This window comes from Nomascus leucogenys, chromosome X (genome assembly GCF_006542625.1).
Source record: "Nomascus leucogenys isolate Asia chromosome X, Asia_NLE_v1, whole genome shotgun sequence".
Taxonomy (NCBI): Eukaryota; Metazoa; Chordata; class Mammalia; order Primates; family Hylobatidae; genus Nomascus; species Nomascus leucogenys.
The window spans coordinates 20,332,482-20,351,779 of NC_044406.1; the positions used below are offsets into that span (position 1 = coordinate 20,332,482).

Consider the following 19,298-nt stretch of genomic DNA (forward strand, 5'->3'; position numbering starts at 1 on the left):
AGCCATGAGCCACCCCACCTGGCTGGATTGCTTCCTTTGTTTATGTAAAAATGCAGTCACTGAATCAGACTAAGGCATAAGTGACTATTTCTCTATCCCCTGCAACGTGTAAATCATGTATTCAGCAAAAGACTGATCAAAGACCCCAGAGAATGCAGCCTTTAGTCTCTTATCTACCTATGACCTAGAAGCCACCACTTCGAGTTGTCTCGCCTTTCCGGACAAAACCAATGTACATCTTATACATATTGATTGATATTTCATGTCTCCCTAAAATATATAAAACCAAGCTGTGCCCGACCACCTTAGGCACGCGTTGTGAGGACCTCCTGAGGCTGTGTCACAGGTGCGTCCTTAACCTTGACAAAACAGACTTTCTAAGTTAATTGAGACCTGTCTCAGATACTTTTGGGTTCACAACTGTTTACTTCCAGGCATGTTCTTCTCTACTTCCAGGTATACAGGGGATTACACTTTCCCTGCCCTTTTTAGTTAGGCACAGCTACTTGACTAGTTTTGATAATGAAACATGAATAGAAGTAATATGTGAATATCTGAGCTATAGCATTTCACTGCCAGTGGTAGACTCCCTAGTCCACTTCTTTCCCTGCCTTGGTGAACCCTAAGCGTCATCTTGTGATGTGGACATGATAAAATGGTGTAGTCTACATCAGCCTGCTACCCTCCTACCTGCATGTCCTGCCAGCTAGCACACACAAAAAATAAATCTTTGTTGTTTTAAGCTACTTGGATTTTAGGGTTGGTTCCCAAAGCATAAGCTAGGTTATACCGACTGCTGCAAGTTAATGCCATAAATGTAGACTATAATGATCCCAGAAGCAAACTATCAGCTCACATTGATGAGAAATACATATTTCTGAATGCCATGTCAAACTTTAAAAATTTAAATAGCAATACTTTATAATTGAAAAATAAAAATTGTATATATTTATCATGTACAACATGTTATTTTGAAATATGCATACATTGTGTAATGACTAACTGAATACTAACATTTTCAATAAAACTAATATAAACATTTAATTTTTAATTTTTATATTTCATGTATTTTTATTGCTGAAGTTTATTATATGATGGTGATATTCTGCTTCAGCCAAATATTGACTTTTAACATGCAGCTGCTTTGCATTCAGCCAATATATGAATATTCCGTGCCCCTCTAAAAATAATATACATACAAATGATATAAATTAAATCTTGATTATGTGTCCTTTATTTAAAATACATACTTCACAGAAACCTGAAACAATTTGTAAATTAAGTCACAAATTTATTCTAAGGAAGAATACTTTGATCTTCTAGAATTCAGGCATTTTTTGCTGCCACCTTGCATCCTCTATCTTGTCTCTTCTGCTGCCACCAGCTGGCTTCCACTACTGCTAAATTTCAGCAACCAGCAGGATTCAATTCAGTGCTTTGTTTTGACTACTGAGTCCCTGATGAAAACACCAAGTCAGTTGAATAACTAAATTTTTAGGCTGGAAACAGAAAAGCACAACCTACGCATTTCCTGTGTACTTTGGGCTATCAGCCACATGGTAGCTGGTACTTGTCCCAGTAAGTGGTCCAGACAAGGCTGCAGGCTAACAAAAGAGAAGACATTTCGGTTCTTAAGTTAATATTCTGCTCCCAGAGAAGAATATTGTTAAAAACTATAGAGTCATTATATAAGAACAGACAAAGGTCAGAACAAACACAATAGTGTATCCATAGTCTCAGTATATGGCCAGGCATGGTGGCTCACACCTGTAATCCCAGTACTTTGGGAGGCGGAGGCCGGCAGATCACCTGAGGTCAAGAGGTCGAGACCAGCCTGGCCAACATGGTGACACCTTGTTTCTACTAAAAATACAAAAATTAGCTGGGAGTGGTGGTATGTGCCCGTAATCCCAGCTACTCAGGAGGCGGAGGCAGGAGAATTGCTTGAGCCTGGGAGACGGAGTTTGCAGTGAGCCAAGATCGTGCGACTGCACTCCAGCCTGGGCGACAAGAGAGAGACTACGTCTCAGAAAAGAAAAAAGTCTCAGTATAGTGTTAAGCTTTTAATAACTTCAGGAGTATAAATTATATGAACTCATACATTATTTGAAAGTAAAATTATTTAACTGTATTAACTATAAAATTATTTAACTGCCTATTTGGTTTGTGAATTTTTGAACAGTAAATGTGTTTTAATTTTTTTGTTTCAGTCAATGTTTGCCATCTTCTGTTAAAGGGACTAAAAAATTTAAAAATGTTCAAAATTCACAAAATAAAATAAGCACATAAGAAATTTAAATAAACCTTCAAGTGACTTTTTGCAAGTTTGTAGCATTAATACTTCAGAAATTATTAAAGCTTAAAACAGCACTAAGTCTTTTGGGATATTTGTATATGGAAAACTGTGGAGTAACAGGGTGCTTGAATACAAACTTTTATAATTTACACCCAGCTATGTCCAAAGAAAACTGAAATCATTTATAACAACACATACACACACAAATAGGCAAAGATATGTAAAACAGTCATAAGCTGTCTTGAAGCTGGAGAAACATGTCCCTAAGTGAGTAAAACTTTAGGAAAAGCAGGAAGAATGAGGCAAATTAGTAGCAATATTTGTAATATAGGTTTCTGGTATTATTGTATATTTTCACTTGGAAGGGGGTTGAGGATACATTTTTATTTGGGATACTTGTTCTTGAGATAGTATTATGTTCTCAATATTTTGGTATTAGCATTATTATAGCTAATGATGCTTTTCCAGAAAAGCTGAAACAAGTAACTTTTAAAGATGCACATAAATAGAACGTAAAAAAAAACCCAATAAATAGTTTTCTTTCCTCTTAGAGATTATCTAGTTCAGTGGTTCTCAACCTTGGCTGCACAGTGCAATGACTTGAGGAGCTTAAAAAGTATAAATGCTTGGGTCCCACTGAGCATCTGATTTAATTGGTCGAGGATACAGAACGGGCATCGGGAATTTTAAAAGACTTTGGTGATCCTAAAGTGCAGGTAAGGTTGAGAGCTGCTGCTCTAGTTCAATATATAATCAGGTATACATCAACATTAAAATGTGTAGGTGTTCAGAGTTCTGATTTTTAACCATAGCACCATCTCAAATATTATAAAAGGTTGAAAAAAGAGCCTAATTTAATCAACATGGATAAATTTCAAAAAGCATGTTGAACGATACAAGCCAGACACAAAGAGTACTTATTGCATTCTATTTACATAAAGTTAAAAATAATCAGAACAGGGGGAAGGGCTATTGACTAGGAAGGGACACAAGAAGGAAATTCCTGAGAGGGAAATTTTCTCTATTTTGATTAGGGTACATGGATATATATATATATATATATTTATCAAAACTCACAGAAATGGACAATTGAGCTGTGTATGTATGATTTCATTACATGTAAATTTACACTTCAGTAAAAAGGATAAACATAATTAAATCTGGATATCTATGACAGGGTCGGGGAGGGAGAGACGATTACTTCAGACGACCCCAAATCCTCATGAGTTAAAAGAAACAGCAAACCCCTGACCAGAACTGAGGAGAATGGAGAGTAGACAGCAGGGAGGGCCAAAGCCTAAGAAATTGCTACAAGACTAGACGCCGAGTTCGATCTACTGCCAGGACGGCAGCGCCCGAGCGCCCGCAAAAATAAGCCCCCGTGCCATTTCCGGTACTAGCAACCCCCCCCCCCCCCGCCCGTATGTCCTCACTGGAAGAGTCCGGTGGGAAACCGTGCCACCGCAAGGAAGGAGCCGGCGGTAGCTTGGTTCCTGAGCGGATGCTGGGGCTGTAAGGCGCGCGCGGTCAGCCGTTGGCGGTGCAGGGAGGAGGACGCCGGGGCTCGCCTTCCCTCCTCTGCCGCCGCCGCCGCCATGATTCCGGTGTCGCTGGTGGTGGTGGTGGTGGGTGGCTGGACTGTCGTCTACCTGACCGACTTGGTGCTGAAGGTGAGGGCCTTGGGCCTAAGGTCCAAGCCCGCGGTGCCCATGGCCGGAGCGCAAGGCCGTGTTTTCTCTTCCCCTGCCTGGCGCCTCCCGGGCTGGACGGTGCCCACGTGCGACAGTCCGCGTGGTGGATCGGCCCGGTGGAGTAAATAAAACATTGCCGGCCGCGGGAGGGGTGTGGCGGCCTGCGCGGCTGCCACTGTCGCAGTGCGGGGCAGTGCAGGCCCTTCAGCCTTCGGGTCCTGCCCGGGAGGCGCCAGTGGTGGGATCGGGAGGGCCGGGGCCCTGCCAGACCCAGTAGCTGCAGTGCAGCAGGGAGGAAAAGAAAACGTCTGCTTAGTAAAGACAGTGCTTTCCCTTATTGTTTTTAAGGTCAAGATGCTCTAGAGACTCAGATATTGGAATGAATCTAAATCAAGTCGTCATTTAAATCAGTAGTCTCAAATTTTTAAATGCATATGATCATCTGGTTTGCGGTCAAAATGCTGATTCCGATTCAGCAGGTCTGCGGCAAGGCCTAAAATTCTGCATTTCTAACCAGTTCCCAAGTGCTACTGATGCTGCCAGATCACAGAGTGTACTTCAAAGTAGCACACTCAAATAGCAAGGATTTACATAACCAGTTTCTGACTACTTGAATTCTGATTTACACCCTACACCCCACTTCTTCACACTAACCAGATACCCTGGGTGCACGGTCCATTTTCCAGTTATTTGAGAAGGGTAGCAAAAAATCAGGAAGAGTCGTGTGACCACATGCTTCAGGCAAGCTTTTGGAATTGAGTATTGGGGGGTAGGGGATGGGGAAGAGTAACTATATATGTGGAATAAGATCATATAAATTCTCAAATGTTTAATGAAAATTCCAGTTATGAATAGCAAAATCTTCATGTTATGAATACCATTTAAAATAGAAAACCATAGTATTGCATGTTTTAGCTTTAACAATAAAATGAAATGAGACTTTTCCTTCTATCATTTAAACTTGTAAAGTGCAGGAGGTTATATAGCGTAGTCCTTAGATCCAGGGCTGGGCTTCTAGCCAATGTGACCTTGGGAAAATTGCTATCTGTGCCTTGGTTTCTCATCTTTAAATAGAGATAATAGTAAGGATCTCCTAAGATTATAGAGAGAATTACATTAGTGTATCCACATAAAGTCTCGCTCTTCAACTTGAGGTTCAAGGACCAGTAGCACTTGCATCATTTGGGAGCTTGTTAGAAATGCAGAATCCCAGGCCTCACACCTGACCTAGGGAATCAGAATCTGCATCTTAGCAAGATCCCAGATGATTCCTCTGCACCTGTTTGTGTTTGAAAAGCACTGATGTGGCGGTTCACAGTGGCTCACACCTGTAATCCCAGCACTTTGGGGGAGGCTGAGGTGGGAGGACTGCCTGAGTCCAGGAGTTTGAGACCAGCCTGGGCAATATAGTGAGACTTTATCTCTACAAAAAATTTAAAAGTTAGCCAACCATGGTGGCGCATGCCTGTAGTCCCAGCTACTCTGGAGGCTGAGGTAGGAGGATCGCTTGAGTCTGAGAGTCAGAGGTTACAATGAACCAAGATCGTGCCACTGCACTTTGGCCTGCGTGACAGAGCAAGACCCTGTCTCAAAAGAAAAAGCACTGATTTAAAGTACTTGGCATAGTGGTTCACATGTCATAAGCAATACAGGCCACAATGATTTTGTTGTTTGAAAAAGCCACATGAGCCAGGCATGGTGGTGCAGCCTGTAGTCCCAGCTACTTGGGAGGAAGAGGCGGGAGGATCGCTTGAGGCCAGGAGTTCCAGGCCAGCCTGGGCAACATAGTAAGACACACACAGCCACATGATTTCTTCATGTTGCATATGTGAAAAAAAATCTAAAAATGAACTTTTACAGTCCCTAGTCACAAGTGTGTGAGGTGACCAAGATGTCACTGGTTTCAGTAACAACCCCTAGCTCCTTAAGAGTGCACCATCCTCCGAGCAAAAGACCTAATGCCCACTCAGAGTATCTGGCTGGGAAATGGAGAGACCTCAACTTTTAGGAGCCTGCACCTTTAGTTTCTCTGCTTCCAGCTTGGTCTGCTGATCCACCCTGGGCTTTTCTAGGATTTCTGCATAGACATCTGTTGGAGAAGTGTGTCACTCCTTTTCCAAGTCTTGGAAAACAAGTAGACTTAAAATTTAACTACCTGAAGACTGAGAGCAGATAACACTACAGATCCAAAGCAAACAGCTACCTATATTCAGACTATGGTCATTTTTTAAGACTATGATAGGGCTAAGATTTCCTTCTTGGACAGATAAGTTTCTCACATGGGTGGGCATGAATATGACAATACTTACTGTACTTACTATAACTGTGTCAGGTAAATAACACAGCCTTATGTCATCCAAAATCCTATATTAGTCAAGGACTTCAAACTTCCCTAAGGTAAAACTCTTGTTGGGGCTGTGTATAAGCCCCTATCCCCACAATCCCAGAGAATTTAAGGGACATTATTGAGCCCAAGATGGCTTTAGATAAGTTTTTTACTTTTTACATGATCGAGGTTGGCCTAACTTCTTAGGGTTGTTGCTCAGAAGAAGAAAGCAAACACTGATCGCAACTGTCCCTTCTCTTGGATTGGTAGGGTTTTGTTTGTTTGTTTGTTTGTTTGTTGTTGTTTTTTAAATTATAACACAAGGCTTCTGGACCAGTGCTGTCCAATATGGCAGCTATTAGCCACATGTGGTTATTGAGCCTTTAATCAGAGCTAGTCCAAACTGAGATGTGCTGTAAGTATAAAGTTGATGTTGAAATTCAACGAATTAATACCCCCCAAAAAGTAAAGTATCTCAACGATAGCGTATGTTGATTACATGTTGAAATATCTTGGATATTTTGGGGTAAAAGTATATGAAAATTAATATTTAAAATTTGGCTGTTAGAAAATTTAAAGTTATATGTGGCTTACATTTGTGGCTCACATCATATTTCTACTGGACAACACTGTTCTAAGCAGGGGTCAGCAAACTTTTTGTAAAGTGCTTGGTAGTAAGTATTTTAGGCTTTTTGGGCCACACAGAGGGTCTCTGTCGCATATTTTTGGTTTTTATTGTCTTTTTATAATCCCTTAAAAATGTGAAAACTATTCTTAGCTCACAAGTTGTGTGAAAACAGTCTGTAGTTCGGATTTGGCCTGTGGCCCATAGTTTACCAGACCCTAATCTCAGTAGACCAGTTAGGTCTGTGACCTTTAATATTATGAAGAACAAACATAAAGCTTTAAGATTATAAACATTTGGGAAGTCAGCATCTTGATTTCCTCTAGAAAATACTTTGTGTTATTTTCTTACACATTATAAGTTGTTCTTCAAAATTGAGTGATGTAGAACTTTTCTTTCTCTCTTAGTCATCTGTCTATTTTAAACATTCTTATGAAGACTGGCTGGAAAACAATGGATTGAGCATCTCCCCTTTCCACATAAGATGGCAAACTGCTGTTTTCAATCGTGCCTTTTACAGTTGGGGACGGCGGAAAGCAAGGATGCTTTACCAATGGTATTCTTCATCTTCTTTTGTTTGGTTTAAGTTAATCATTAAGTGATCACGACAGACAGCTTGTTAAATTAACTATTTCCATTACTTTGCAGTTTTCTGAGTTTTAAAATATTGACAATATTAAAACTTTCTGGTTTTATATAACCTTATGCGATTGTATCATTGTGGCTTGCATACATTAAAAATCAAGGCATTTATGGCAATTTATGGTTAGGGGCTTTACAATGATCTCTGGGACACCCAAGATACTGGCAGGTTCTGTAGATGAGAGAATGTGAGGGTCAGGGCTGGCATGGTCTAAATTTCTTTTTGTTAAAAATTTAGCCCCAAATGGATTAGAGCTAAATGTAAACAATCAGATCATCAGAGTTAGCAGAAAATGCAATAGCAGATCAAAGCATACAAAGTGGAAAGAAGGATATAATAAAGATAAGAACAGAAATCAGTGAAATAGAAAATATACAATAGAGAAAATCAGCAAAGCCAAAAGTTGGTTCTTTGAAAATATTAATTGGGCCGGGTGCAGTGGTTCACACCTGTAATCCCAGCACTTTGGGAGGCTGAGGCAGGTGGATTGCTTGAGGCCAGGAGTTCGAGACCAGCCTGGCCAACATGGTGAAACCCTGTCTCTACTAAAAATACAAAAATTAGCCGGGCATGGTGGCGCACGTGGTCCCAGCTACTCGGGAGGCTAAGGCACAAGAATCGCTTGAACTTGGGAGGCGGAGGTTGCAGAGAGTCAAGATCACACCACTGCACTGCAGCCTGTGTGACACAGCAAGACCCTGTCTCAAATAAATAAATAAATAGAAAATATTAATTGATAAACCCCTACCATGACTGATGAAGAAAAAAGAAAGATAAGTAATTAAAAATGAGAATTGAGGCCAGGCACAGTGGCCCATGCCTGTAATCCCAGCACTTTAGGAGGCCAAGATGGGCGGATTGCTTCAGCCCAGGAGTTCGAGACCAGCCTGGGTAACATGGCAAAACCCCACCTCTACAAAAAATATAAAACTTAGCCAGGCGTGGTGGTATGGGTCTGTAGTCCCAACTGCTGGGAGGCTGAGTTGGGAGGATCACCTGAGCCCTGGGAGGTCAAGGCTGCAGTGAGCTGTGACCGTGCCACTGCACTCCAACTTGGGTGACAGAGTGAGACCCTGTCTCAAAAACAAAAATTGGAATTGAAAAGAGGACATTACTACAGATTCTATAGACATTAAAAACGTAGTAAGACTATTAAGAAAATTCTATGCCTATAAATTTGACAGTTTTAATGAAATAAACAAGTTCCTTGAAAAGCACAACTTATCAAAGTTAGAAAACATGGCAGATTATCTCCACTATACAATGGTAGCTTCTAATAATTAAAACAATAGAAAAAAGAAACTATTATTAAATTATACCATGTTGATATTTAAGCTCATTTTATCACAAAGTAAAGCTGAAATACAATGCAGACAATAGAAGAGGTAGATGAAAAAGGATGGATGTCTATAACGTCAAAAAGGCTTTCATAACGATATAAGAACAAGATCAAAACAATGTTATGTAAATGAGCAAGTGCATGAGAGGAAACAAACTTTTTTATTGGGAATGATATTCAGATTCTTCAGTTATCAGAGAATTATAAATTATAAAACTGCTTAAACTAGTGCTCATGCTTCAGTCAAATATTTGAAGTTCATGTAGGAAAAAGAAGCAGAGTTACTGAAATTTTTTAGCCATTATTTTAAAGCTATGAAATGTGGCTGCTCAGTGAATTTGCTAGTCCATGAATTGAGAGAAATCGTAAATTAACATGATTTTTTTTCCTTTTGACAGGTTCAATTTTGGAATGGTGTTTGGCGTAATTGCCATGTTTAGCTCATTTTTTCTCCTTGGAAAAACGCTGATGCAGACTTTGGCACAAATGATGGCTGACTCTCCCTCTTCTTATTCTTCCTCCTCTTCTTCCTCTTCCTCCTCTTCTTCCTCTTCCTCTTCATCTTCTTCCTCTTCCTCCTCCTCGCTTCACAATGAACAGGTGTTACAAGTTGTGGTAAGTATCGTCTTTTTGCTTTAAATAACTATCGAAATAGAGATGCAAGATACCACTTCTGATCTAGTGTAACTCCTATCCATAATATAAATATGAAAATAAATTAAAAGTCTCATAATTTTCAAATTACCTGCTTACACAAAAAAATTAATAAGAATACAGCAAGGAATTGTTGAAATATTTGGTAGTAGTTGTAATATTAATGGTAACAGAGAACAAATGAACCATCATTAAGACTGTCAGCAATTACACAGATACGTAATTGACTGTCTTTTTAAGATGTTAAATGATTGTTACTTTCAAAGAATAAGCATGCTAATTTAAGATCTCTATAATGTAAAAGTAAATTGCATTCTAATTATATGCAAAGTGTTTCCCTTTCCTTTTCATGGCCTTCAGAGCCTAACCAATAATATCCTTTTAATTAAAGATATGAGACCTTTCTGAATGGTCACTGTGATTTCTTAATGTGAAGAATAATGTGCTGAGTTGTACTCCTTTAAAACTCATGTGTAGACCTATACCTTATCATTTTATGTCTCCAAAGTTTGGAGGGGGGCTTTACATTGGCTCACTTTTATTTCACATTTTTACATTTATAGTTCCCATTTCCATGAGTCATGGATGTTGTTTTTAATCATGTTCTTATTAATGGAGTAGACTAAGGATTAGTAACAGATTGGGTTTTTTTTTTTCTTGTCTCTTTGTGTTCTCTACAAGGCTGGGTCACTGGGAAGATTTAGAAGTCATTTGTAGAGAACAATAATCTCTCCTATAGCCATAGCTCTTTCTTAGAGATTAAAAAGATTTACCAGGTGAGGCCTCAGAAGAAATTATTTATTTCTTCAGCAAACATTCCCTGCCTTACAGATGAGAAAATCAAGGCACAGACACGTTAAGTCACTTGCCTGTGGTCACAGCTCATAACTAGTAGATCCATCATCACTGATCTTACAGCCTATAGACATTATGCTCTATTTTTTTTATTTTATTATCATTATTATTATTATTTGAGACAGAGTTTTGCTCTTGCTGCCCAGGCTGGAGTACAATGGTGCAATCTCAGCTCACCACAACCTCTGCCTCCTGGGTTCAAGCGATTCTCCTGCCTCAGTCTCCCGAGTAGCTGGGATTACAAGCATGCACCACCATGCCTGGCTAATTTTGTACTTTTAGTAGAGTCGGGGTTTCTCCATGTTGATCAGGCTGGTCTTGAACTCCTGACCTCAGGTGATCCACCCACCTTGGCCTCCCAAAGGGCTGGGATTACAGGCATGAGCCACTGCACTCGGCCTATGCTCCACTTTTAAGAGAGACAAATAATTCTTCAAGGAACTATAAGTAATTTTACTTACAGTTTTATACCTCTAGGTATATGGTGGGAGGATAGATGGGACTGGAGGCAAGAGAACAGGATATAAGGTGGGAATATAAACTTCATAACCTAGACCCTACCTGTATCTCCATACAGGTAGGGTCTAGGTTATGAAGTTTATATTTTACCTGTAGGTAGCAAGTCTGTACAAAATGGACCAAAGTCATTAGACTGAAGATGCGGAGATCATTTAAGAGCAGTAATTTATTTTAGAAGTGATAAAGATATAAAATTAGTGGCAAGGAGAATGAAGGGGATGGATTCAAGTAACCTTTTGGAGTGGAATTCTCAGACCTTGGTGATTAATTGAATGTGAGGCTGGAGGGAGAAGGAAAAGTTTAGGATGACTCTCAGGTTACACGACTGGTTCTTGTTCACCAAGAAAGAGGTAAGAGAGAAAGAAGCCAGTTGCAGAAAATATGATCATTGGCTTATCTGCCTGCTAGAATTAGAATGGCAAAACGTTGTTTAGAGAAGAAATTATTTCTTCTCTTTGCCACTCAGTTTATTCATAGTGCTCACAAAAATGTCAGCTCTATTAGGAGATCCGTGCTTTGGAACCATTAAGAAGTCAGCTGCCCTCTGGAGCCCACCATGCATATTCATGTATAAGTTTAAGAACGTTATGAATCCTGACTTTGACATGAGCTCTTGTAGCTTAAGTAACATACTTTCTGTTTATAATTCCCGACAGCCTTGTTCAGTATTAATTCTCCAAACCATGACACTCTGTGTTGTTGAAAGTATTCTGTATTCAGTATTCTGGTACATCTGATACCCTGTGTGAATCATGGCAGAGACAGATGGGCAATCGTGTACTGTTGCCAGCAAATAAGACCTACCATCTGTTGGTATTATCACACATTCAAATTCTTACTTTATCTCACTCACTAGTACATGCAGAAAATAATAAAGAAAAGGAAGAAATATCCTATTGGACCAAGCTTACTGATTTATTTGAAATAAAGGTAAGGTAAGCAGGATATTTTGTGATATAGAGGGTATGTATGACAGTCTTAAGTATGTAAATTTAGAGAGGGGTCAGAGAAAAGTATAATACTGGAAAGATGTCTGACAACTTAGGAATGGAGCAGGTATATAAAAAGGGACATAGAAGTTCTTGAAAAAAGTTGCTCAATAGGGTCCAAGTAAAGAGAATTTCAGATAATGAACATTATAAACATATCCATTTCCTTTGACTCTTTACCTCCACATCTGGGACTCTAGCTTAAGGAAACACTTTCAAATACAGAAAAAATAGTATTCATTAAGCTCTTTAGCCTAACATTATTTATTATTATGAAGAATTAAAAGCAACCAAAATATCTAATTGAGGAATGGTTAAATGATTGGATTGTCATTCAATTAGATATTATGCACACATTAAAAATGATTATAACTAGTTTTGGCCAGGCACGGTGGCTCACGCCTGTAGTCCCAGCACTTTGGGAGGCCGAGGTGGGTGGATCACCTGAGGTCAGGAGTTCAATACCAGCCTGGGCAACATGGTGAAACCCCGTCCCTACTAAAAATACAAAATTAGCTGGGTATAGTGGCGTGTGCCTGTAGTCCCAGCTATTTGGGAGGCTGAGGCAGGAGAACTGCTTGAACCTGGGAGGCGGAGGTTGCAGTGAGCCAAGATCATACCATTGCACTCCAGCCTGGGCAACAAGAGTGAAATCCCAGCACTTTGGGTGGCCAAGGTGGGCGGATCACGAGGTCAGGAGATTGAGACCATCCTGGCTAACATGGTGAAACCCCGTCTCTACTAAAAATACAAAAAAATAAATAAATAAAAATTAGCCAGGCGTGGTGGCAGACGCATGTAGTCCCAGCTACTCTGGAGGCTGAAGCAGGAGAATGGCATGAACCCAGGAGGCGGAGCTTGCAGTGAGCCGAGATCGCGCCACTGCACTCCAGCCTGGGTGACACAGCGAGACTCGTCTCAAAAAAATATATAAATAAAATAAAATAAGACAATAACAACAATAAAAATGATTATAACTAGTTTCATAACTAGAGAAAGGACACTTGGAATTAATGGAATTTAGAAAATGATTCAAGCAGCATTGTTTGAATCTTTAGTTACTAAAGGAAGCTTTTTAGATGAGATTTCTCTGTGTCCATAAAAATAAATTCCAGTTGAATTAAAATTAAAACTTGAAACCATAAAAGGCCTTGAAAGAAAAGACCCAGGTTATCATTTTTATGAGCACAGAATGAGGAAGACATAGAGCGAATAGTAGAAACCATGAATATTTTTTATGTAACAGTAACACCTTTATTTTTTATTTTTTAAACACTTTATTAGAGCAGTTCTAGATTCACAGCAAAATTAAGAAGGTACACAGATTTCCCCCTTACAATGATGAACCGACGTGAATATGTCATTACCACCCGTAGTTTACATTAGGGTTCACTCTTGGTGTTGTAGGAAACCATGAATACTAATAGATTTGACTACCTAAATTTTACATATGAAAAACTAAAAACAAAGTAAAATTAAAAGGCAAACAAACTGTGGAATACATTTATGTCATGTATTACAAAGGACCAATGCTGATATCTGAAGTGATCTTACGGATCAGTAAGAAAAAGTTGAATACTTTAGGAGAAAACAAGCCAGGTTATCAGTAGGCAACTCGCAGAAGGACCAAAAAATGGTCAAAAGTACAGGGAAAGTTCAGCTTTACAAATGGTCAAAGAAATGTAATCACATTGCAGATTTGAATAAAATTAGCTTGCCCAAGGTTATGGAAGGGTCTGCTTTTAGAGTATAATTTGATGACATGTATCAAAATCTTTTAAATTTTGTGTAATAATAGCATTTACTACCCTCTCTGTGAGGCATAACATTAAACATTGGACAAAGATTTGCCCATGTAATCTTCAAAATTACCCTTTCGTGCAAATGTGGTTATTTCCATTTTAATGATGAGAAAATAGGAATGTTGGAGGAATAATGCCAACTTTCCCAAGGTCATTTAGCTAGTTAAGAGATAGAGACAGGACCGGCCGGGCGCGGTGGCTCACGCTTATAATCCCAGCACGTTGGGAGGCCGAGCGGGCGGATCACGAGGTCAGGAGATTGGGACCACGGTGAAACCCCGTCTCTACTAAAAATACAAAAAAAAATTTAGCCGGGCGTGGTGGCGGGCGCCTGTAGTCCCAGCTACTCGGAGAGGCTGAGGCAGGAGAACGGCGTGAACCCAGGAGGCGGAGCTTGCAGTGAGCCGAGATCGCGCTACTGCACTCCAGCCTGGGCGACAGAGCGAGACTCCGTCTCAAAAAAAAAAAAAGAGAGACAGGACCTCAAACCCATAATATGTCTCAAGAGCCCAATCCCTTAGCAAGTATGCTCATCTAAGAATTTCTTCCTCCAAAATATTTAGGTGTGTGTGTCCAAATATCTTTATCACATTATTTATAAGAGCAGAAACTTAATTAAATGCCCAACAGTTTATTCCATAGAACACAGCGTAGCTATTAAAAATCATATTGAAATAGAAAACACTCATGGGAAGATGTCTGTGATACTGTTAAGTGAAGGGGCAAATTTCAAAACCAGATTTATAATAAAAGTATAGTTTTTAAAATTATGTGTACAGGAAAAGACTAGAAGGACATACATCAGAATGGTTCAGAATGGTTTTGTATGTGTATGTATGTTTGGGGAGCAGAATTTTAGGCTTCTGTTTTGCTTTGAATTTTCCAGTTTTCTTGCTTTAAACATATTTTTTATAATTAATATAATAATTATAAAGGAAAGCAGAAATTTCCTCCAGAAGGGTACCTTTTAGTCCCAACTCCTGGACTGTAAGAAATAGATTCTCAGTACGTAAATGGTATTCCTGAGCCTGGTGTGTCCCACTTAGCCTAATTTATTGTCTCTCTTTAACAGATGACATAACTTGGGAGTGATTACTTATCTTATGAGAATATATCTTTGCTAGCTAAAAAAATTTGCTGTGCAGCTCTTATCTTCCCTTGTGTATGCAATAATATATACCTGCACATTTTAGGAGCACATGATTGTAAGACAACTCCTGCTTCATATGTTTGTAACATGTCTGTATGTTCCAAATGCCTTAATTTCGACATTAAATTTCAATTTTAATGTATTTGTGTATCTCTTTCACACTATTTTTCTGACCAACATAGTAGACCAACTGATGGAATAGAAGGGTATGGTGCTCCCACACTGATCAGGATCCCTATTAGACCAGCTTTCATTACCAACTCACCTATAACTTGAGGATATTAAAATGAAACTTGCTGATTAATAATATGGAGTTCCTATATTAATCAACACAAGTACTTGGAACCTTGCAATAACAATTCAGAGGAAGGTCTAGGAATTTTAACAAGGATTCCCAAATCAGGCATCCAGCCCTTGAGGTTGGGTCAGCTGCTGCCTGCTTCACTGTCATCCTGCATTCCTTGGCACTTTGCTGGGCTCCCTCATTCTTTCCCATGGCGAAGACTCCAGGAAGCTAACGTTTCAACTGTTTAACCTGGTGTTTCTCATTCTCTTCAGATTGGTGGTGTGCTTGTTCCAGAGAAACTGGCTAGTTCGAAAAATGAAATAGTGTTTTTGCTTTTTATTATGATAGAAATGGAGAAGTGAACCATTGTCATATTACTTTTAGTTTGCAGAACATTCAGCTTGAAGGTTTAATACAGAATGAACATCATGTATCTTAGTGCCCAAGTGGGACTCCCCTGCACCCCCACTGATAATTGCTGCCATATTGTGTCTATGAACAGGTTCCTGGTATAAATTTACCCGTCAATCAACTGACCTATTTCTTCGCGGCAGTTCTCATTAGTGGTGTTGTACATGAAATTGGACATGGGATAGCAGCTATTAGGTAATGATATTTACCTTTTTCTTTGTACCACATGCAAAAAAAACTTTTCATTTAGGAGAATTTATTACTAAAATCTGCTACATTTGATACTTCACCATTTTTCTTTCTGCGGCTATTGCCTAGTGCATAGCCATCATTTGTTACTTTGAGGAAGCTTCTTTTTTTATAGAGAAGATTAATATGTTGATGACTATGCTCCGTTAACCATGGGCATATCTGTAATCAGGGTCTTTCTATCCTTTGCCTTTTCCAGTGTTGTTATCCTCATGATGCCTCAAAGTTTTTTACCAAGTCCTGAAAGCCAATCTTTCTATTCATCATTGAGTCAGAATGATAACCACTGTACTCAAAACCCACTCACCTTAGAACTTTATTTGACTTATCAGCTGAAATAATTTCCTGCTTCTGCTTATGTCCTCTGCTGGCTAGAGCAAGAAAACTGAAAGCACTGGGTTTAACGAACATCATAGTCTATCTAGAAACCCAAGTGGAAGATAAGAAGAGACCTGGGACTAGCTTTGAGTATCACTCCCTGTTCCTGGTCTTGGCTTCCCAAATGTATCATTGTAACTATACCTAAGCATTTAGAAGCCTATAACACATATAAAATCGTGATGGGGAGAGGGCCACGTCATAACTCCCCTGCAACCTCCATTGATAATTACGGCCGTAATTAGCAAGCATGCTAATAGGAATGTGCTTTATCCTTTCGGTGTGTGGACCAGAGAAAAGGTTAAAAAACCTCTGTTTTGGCAGAGAAGATGTAATCACTTCTTATTACTTTCCAGTTGTTTATGAACAAGAGTCTATTTATTGTCAATAAATCCTCATCTTGACAGAGCATATACTGTTACACAGATGTGCACAATAGTGGCTTAAAGTGGTGGCTGCTGGGTTTTTTTTTCTTTTTAAATCTCCTTCAATGCTTTGCAGCCTTTAGGATTTTACCTATAGACACATCGTTAATAACAGCTTAACAATTTACAGTATGTTTGTAAAAATAACTTGGGTAATTTTTTTTAAATCCCAACTGCCAAGAAAAAAAATGAACTGTACAGTTGTCTTATATATTTAGTATTAAGCAATAGCACAATATATTTAGGTGATTTTTTTTTCTAGGGGGGCTGTTTGGTTTTATGAGACTTAAATATTAATTTTTGGAAAATGAAGTGATAAAAAATGGTTCTCTTTTTTTTTTTAATATGGAGATCAATACCTGCTGAAAAAACTTGTTCTCTTAAGGACAATCTGAGCATTATGCATGTTTAAACATACTTATTTAACGTTAGCTTGATAGGAATACACCTAGATAAATCTCCACCATTATTTATAATTGCTAAGACAAATACAAGTTATTAGGTAATTTACTTGAATTATATAGTCTCCTGTGTCCTTCTCTGAAAATAGTTCAGAGTAAACCATAAAAATGTTTTTCATTTAGTTTCTCATAAACGCCATTTCTGTATATATGTGACTAACTTCAATTATTTGCTCAACACATTGGTTTCTAAAAATTTTGAAGTTATGTCTATTTCAGTATGCCCTATTTTACAAAATTCAATTTCACAGATAACCAAATCTGTACATTATTATAAAATTAAGATTATATATAGTATAGATAGAATTTTTTGGCTGTTCAGAGAGACTTTGTTTTTTAAGCAAGAATTCAAATTACAGTGAAAAGTTTTAAGATTATGTACACTATTAATTTGATAAATATAATAGTATTAATAAACTCCTTTTTCTTATGTGATTTCTTAGGGAACAAGTTCGATTTAATGGCTTTGGGATTTTTCTCTTCATTATTTATCCTGGAGCATTTGTTGATCTGTTCACCACTCATTTGCAACTTATATCACCAGTCCAGCAGCTAAGGATATTTTGTGCAGGTAACAGACTTAATTTTGTTTTAATATTCATCTGTGGTTTTGGTTTTGATTTTCTATGGTTAGTGCTTTTTGGAAAATATATCACAAATGACAATATCTTATCTTTTGGTTAATAACTTCAGTTTATAAGACCCCTTCAAAAGTAGAGGAGTAAAATAATTTACATTCCAGATGCTTCCTTAAAACCAACTAAAAACAACATAAATTAATTTTTAAAAATTTAAAAACAGAGGAAAACTTTGTTTTGTCCGCAACATGAAATCACAAACTATGAAGAATGTCAACTCAGCTGAAATAGAATGAAATTTGCATCACATCAAGGGAGAATACGAAGAATTGACTAAGAGATAAATCAAAAGTATCCAGGAATGGAAAAAAAGGGTTATGAAAGGATGAGTAGTGAACTCTAGCACTGTCAGAGTTCAGTCAGAGAAAGAGAATCCCTTGGAGATGGAACCAGAGTTCCAGCTGAGTGAAACTGACATAAGACAAATCCATCACAACCCTGCATCACTTTTAATGGAATAACTGAGGCTAAGCAAGTGTGGACTGAGAATTCTCAAACTAACAATGACAACAAAAAAAAAAACTTGAAGGTGGGAAAAACAAAAATGGGAAATATAAATACTAATTTCCTCAACTTCATAGTGGAGAGGACATCTGCCTGAACTTGATAATCAAGAAATAGAGGCTTGAGTATATCACTTAAGATTATAAATGTAAACACTACAAGATCTAAAAACACACATAAACTTTTCAAGTTATCACAGTGAAAGCATGAAACACAGACCAAAGAAAACATACCCTATATCAAAAGATAAACCATGGTCATGAATTTAAGACCAAAACACATTTATTTTGTCAATAAACATAAATGAAATAAGCTCACCTAAAGAAAGAAAGATGCCCTTAGTTTGTATTTAAAACATGTCCCAAATATGTGATGTACAAAATAAATCTGTCTAAATAATCACTCAAAAATATTGAAAGTAAAATGAGGAGCAGAACATAACGTGCAAATGGGAACAATTTAATTCAAACCTTTTGGTTTGAATGATGATGAAATCATTTTACTGAGATAATGTTTAAAGTTTTGCTAAAAGAAAAATGCACTGCCTTAGGCAGTTATGCAATTACAAATTGAAATAGATTAGTTGAGTATTAAACTTAAGTGAGAAAAGAACTGTAAAATAATTAAGAAATGATGACGTAATTAGTAAGGATATAGGCAGAAAATAATAAATTAGAAAAAACAAAACTAGATCTGCTAAATCCAAGAACTCTTAAAATAATCAAAGGTCGAACAATGAGAAAAAGCATCTAAAGACAATTAGCAATCAGATTGGGGAATGACAATTGATAACAGAAAATAAAAACAATTATAAGTGTTGTTTGCTCATCTCCACAAAAAAAAAAAATTTCAAAACCCTGTATAAATATAAGAAAATAAAAATAGCTGAAATTAACCCGAGGCAATTAAAAAAATCTAAATAGGCAAATAATTACAATGGGAGAAATTAAGAAAGTTGATAAAGAATGCCCTTTCTTTTTCTTTTGAGATAGAGTCTCGCTGTGTTGCCCAGGCTGAGTGCAGTGGCATGATCTAGGCTCACTGCAACCTCTGCCTC

General features: G+C 38.1%; 1 protein-coding gene across 2 annotated transcripts in view; it reads left to right on the forward strand.

Moving 5' to 3' along the window:
* Positions 1 to 3,684: 3,684 nt before the first annotated feature.
* MBTPS2 (membrane bound transcription factor peptidase, site 2) overlaps positions 3,685 to 19,298 on the forward strand; it is a 59,513-nt gene continuing 43,899 nt past the window's right edge. For both annotated transcript variants that reach the window (XM_030806530.1, XM_030806531.1), the window contains exons 1-5: positions 3,685 to 3,966; positions 7,346 to 7,494; positions 9,319 to 9,535; positions 15,678 to 15,781; positions 17,543 to 17,670. In XM_030806530.1, coding sequence (XP_030662390.1) covers positions 3,892 to 3,966; positions 7,346 to 7,494; positions 9,319 to 9,535; positions 15,678 to 15,781; positions 17,543 to 17,670 — 673 coding nt within the window. In that variant the 5' untranslated portion in view covers positions 3,685 to 3,891. The remainder of the gene's footprint in view (positions 3,967 to 7,345; positions 7,495 to 9,318; positions 9,536 to 15,677; positions 15,782 to 17,542; positions 17,671 to 19,298) is intronic.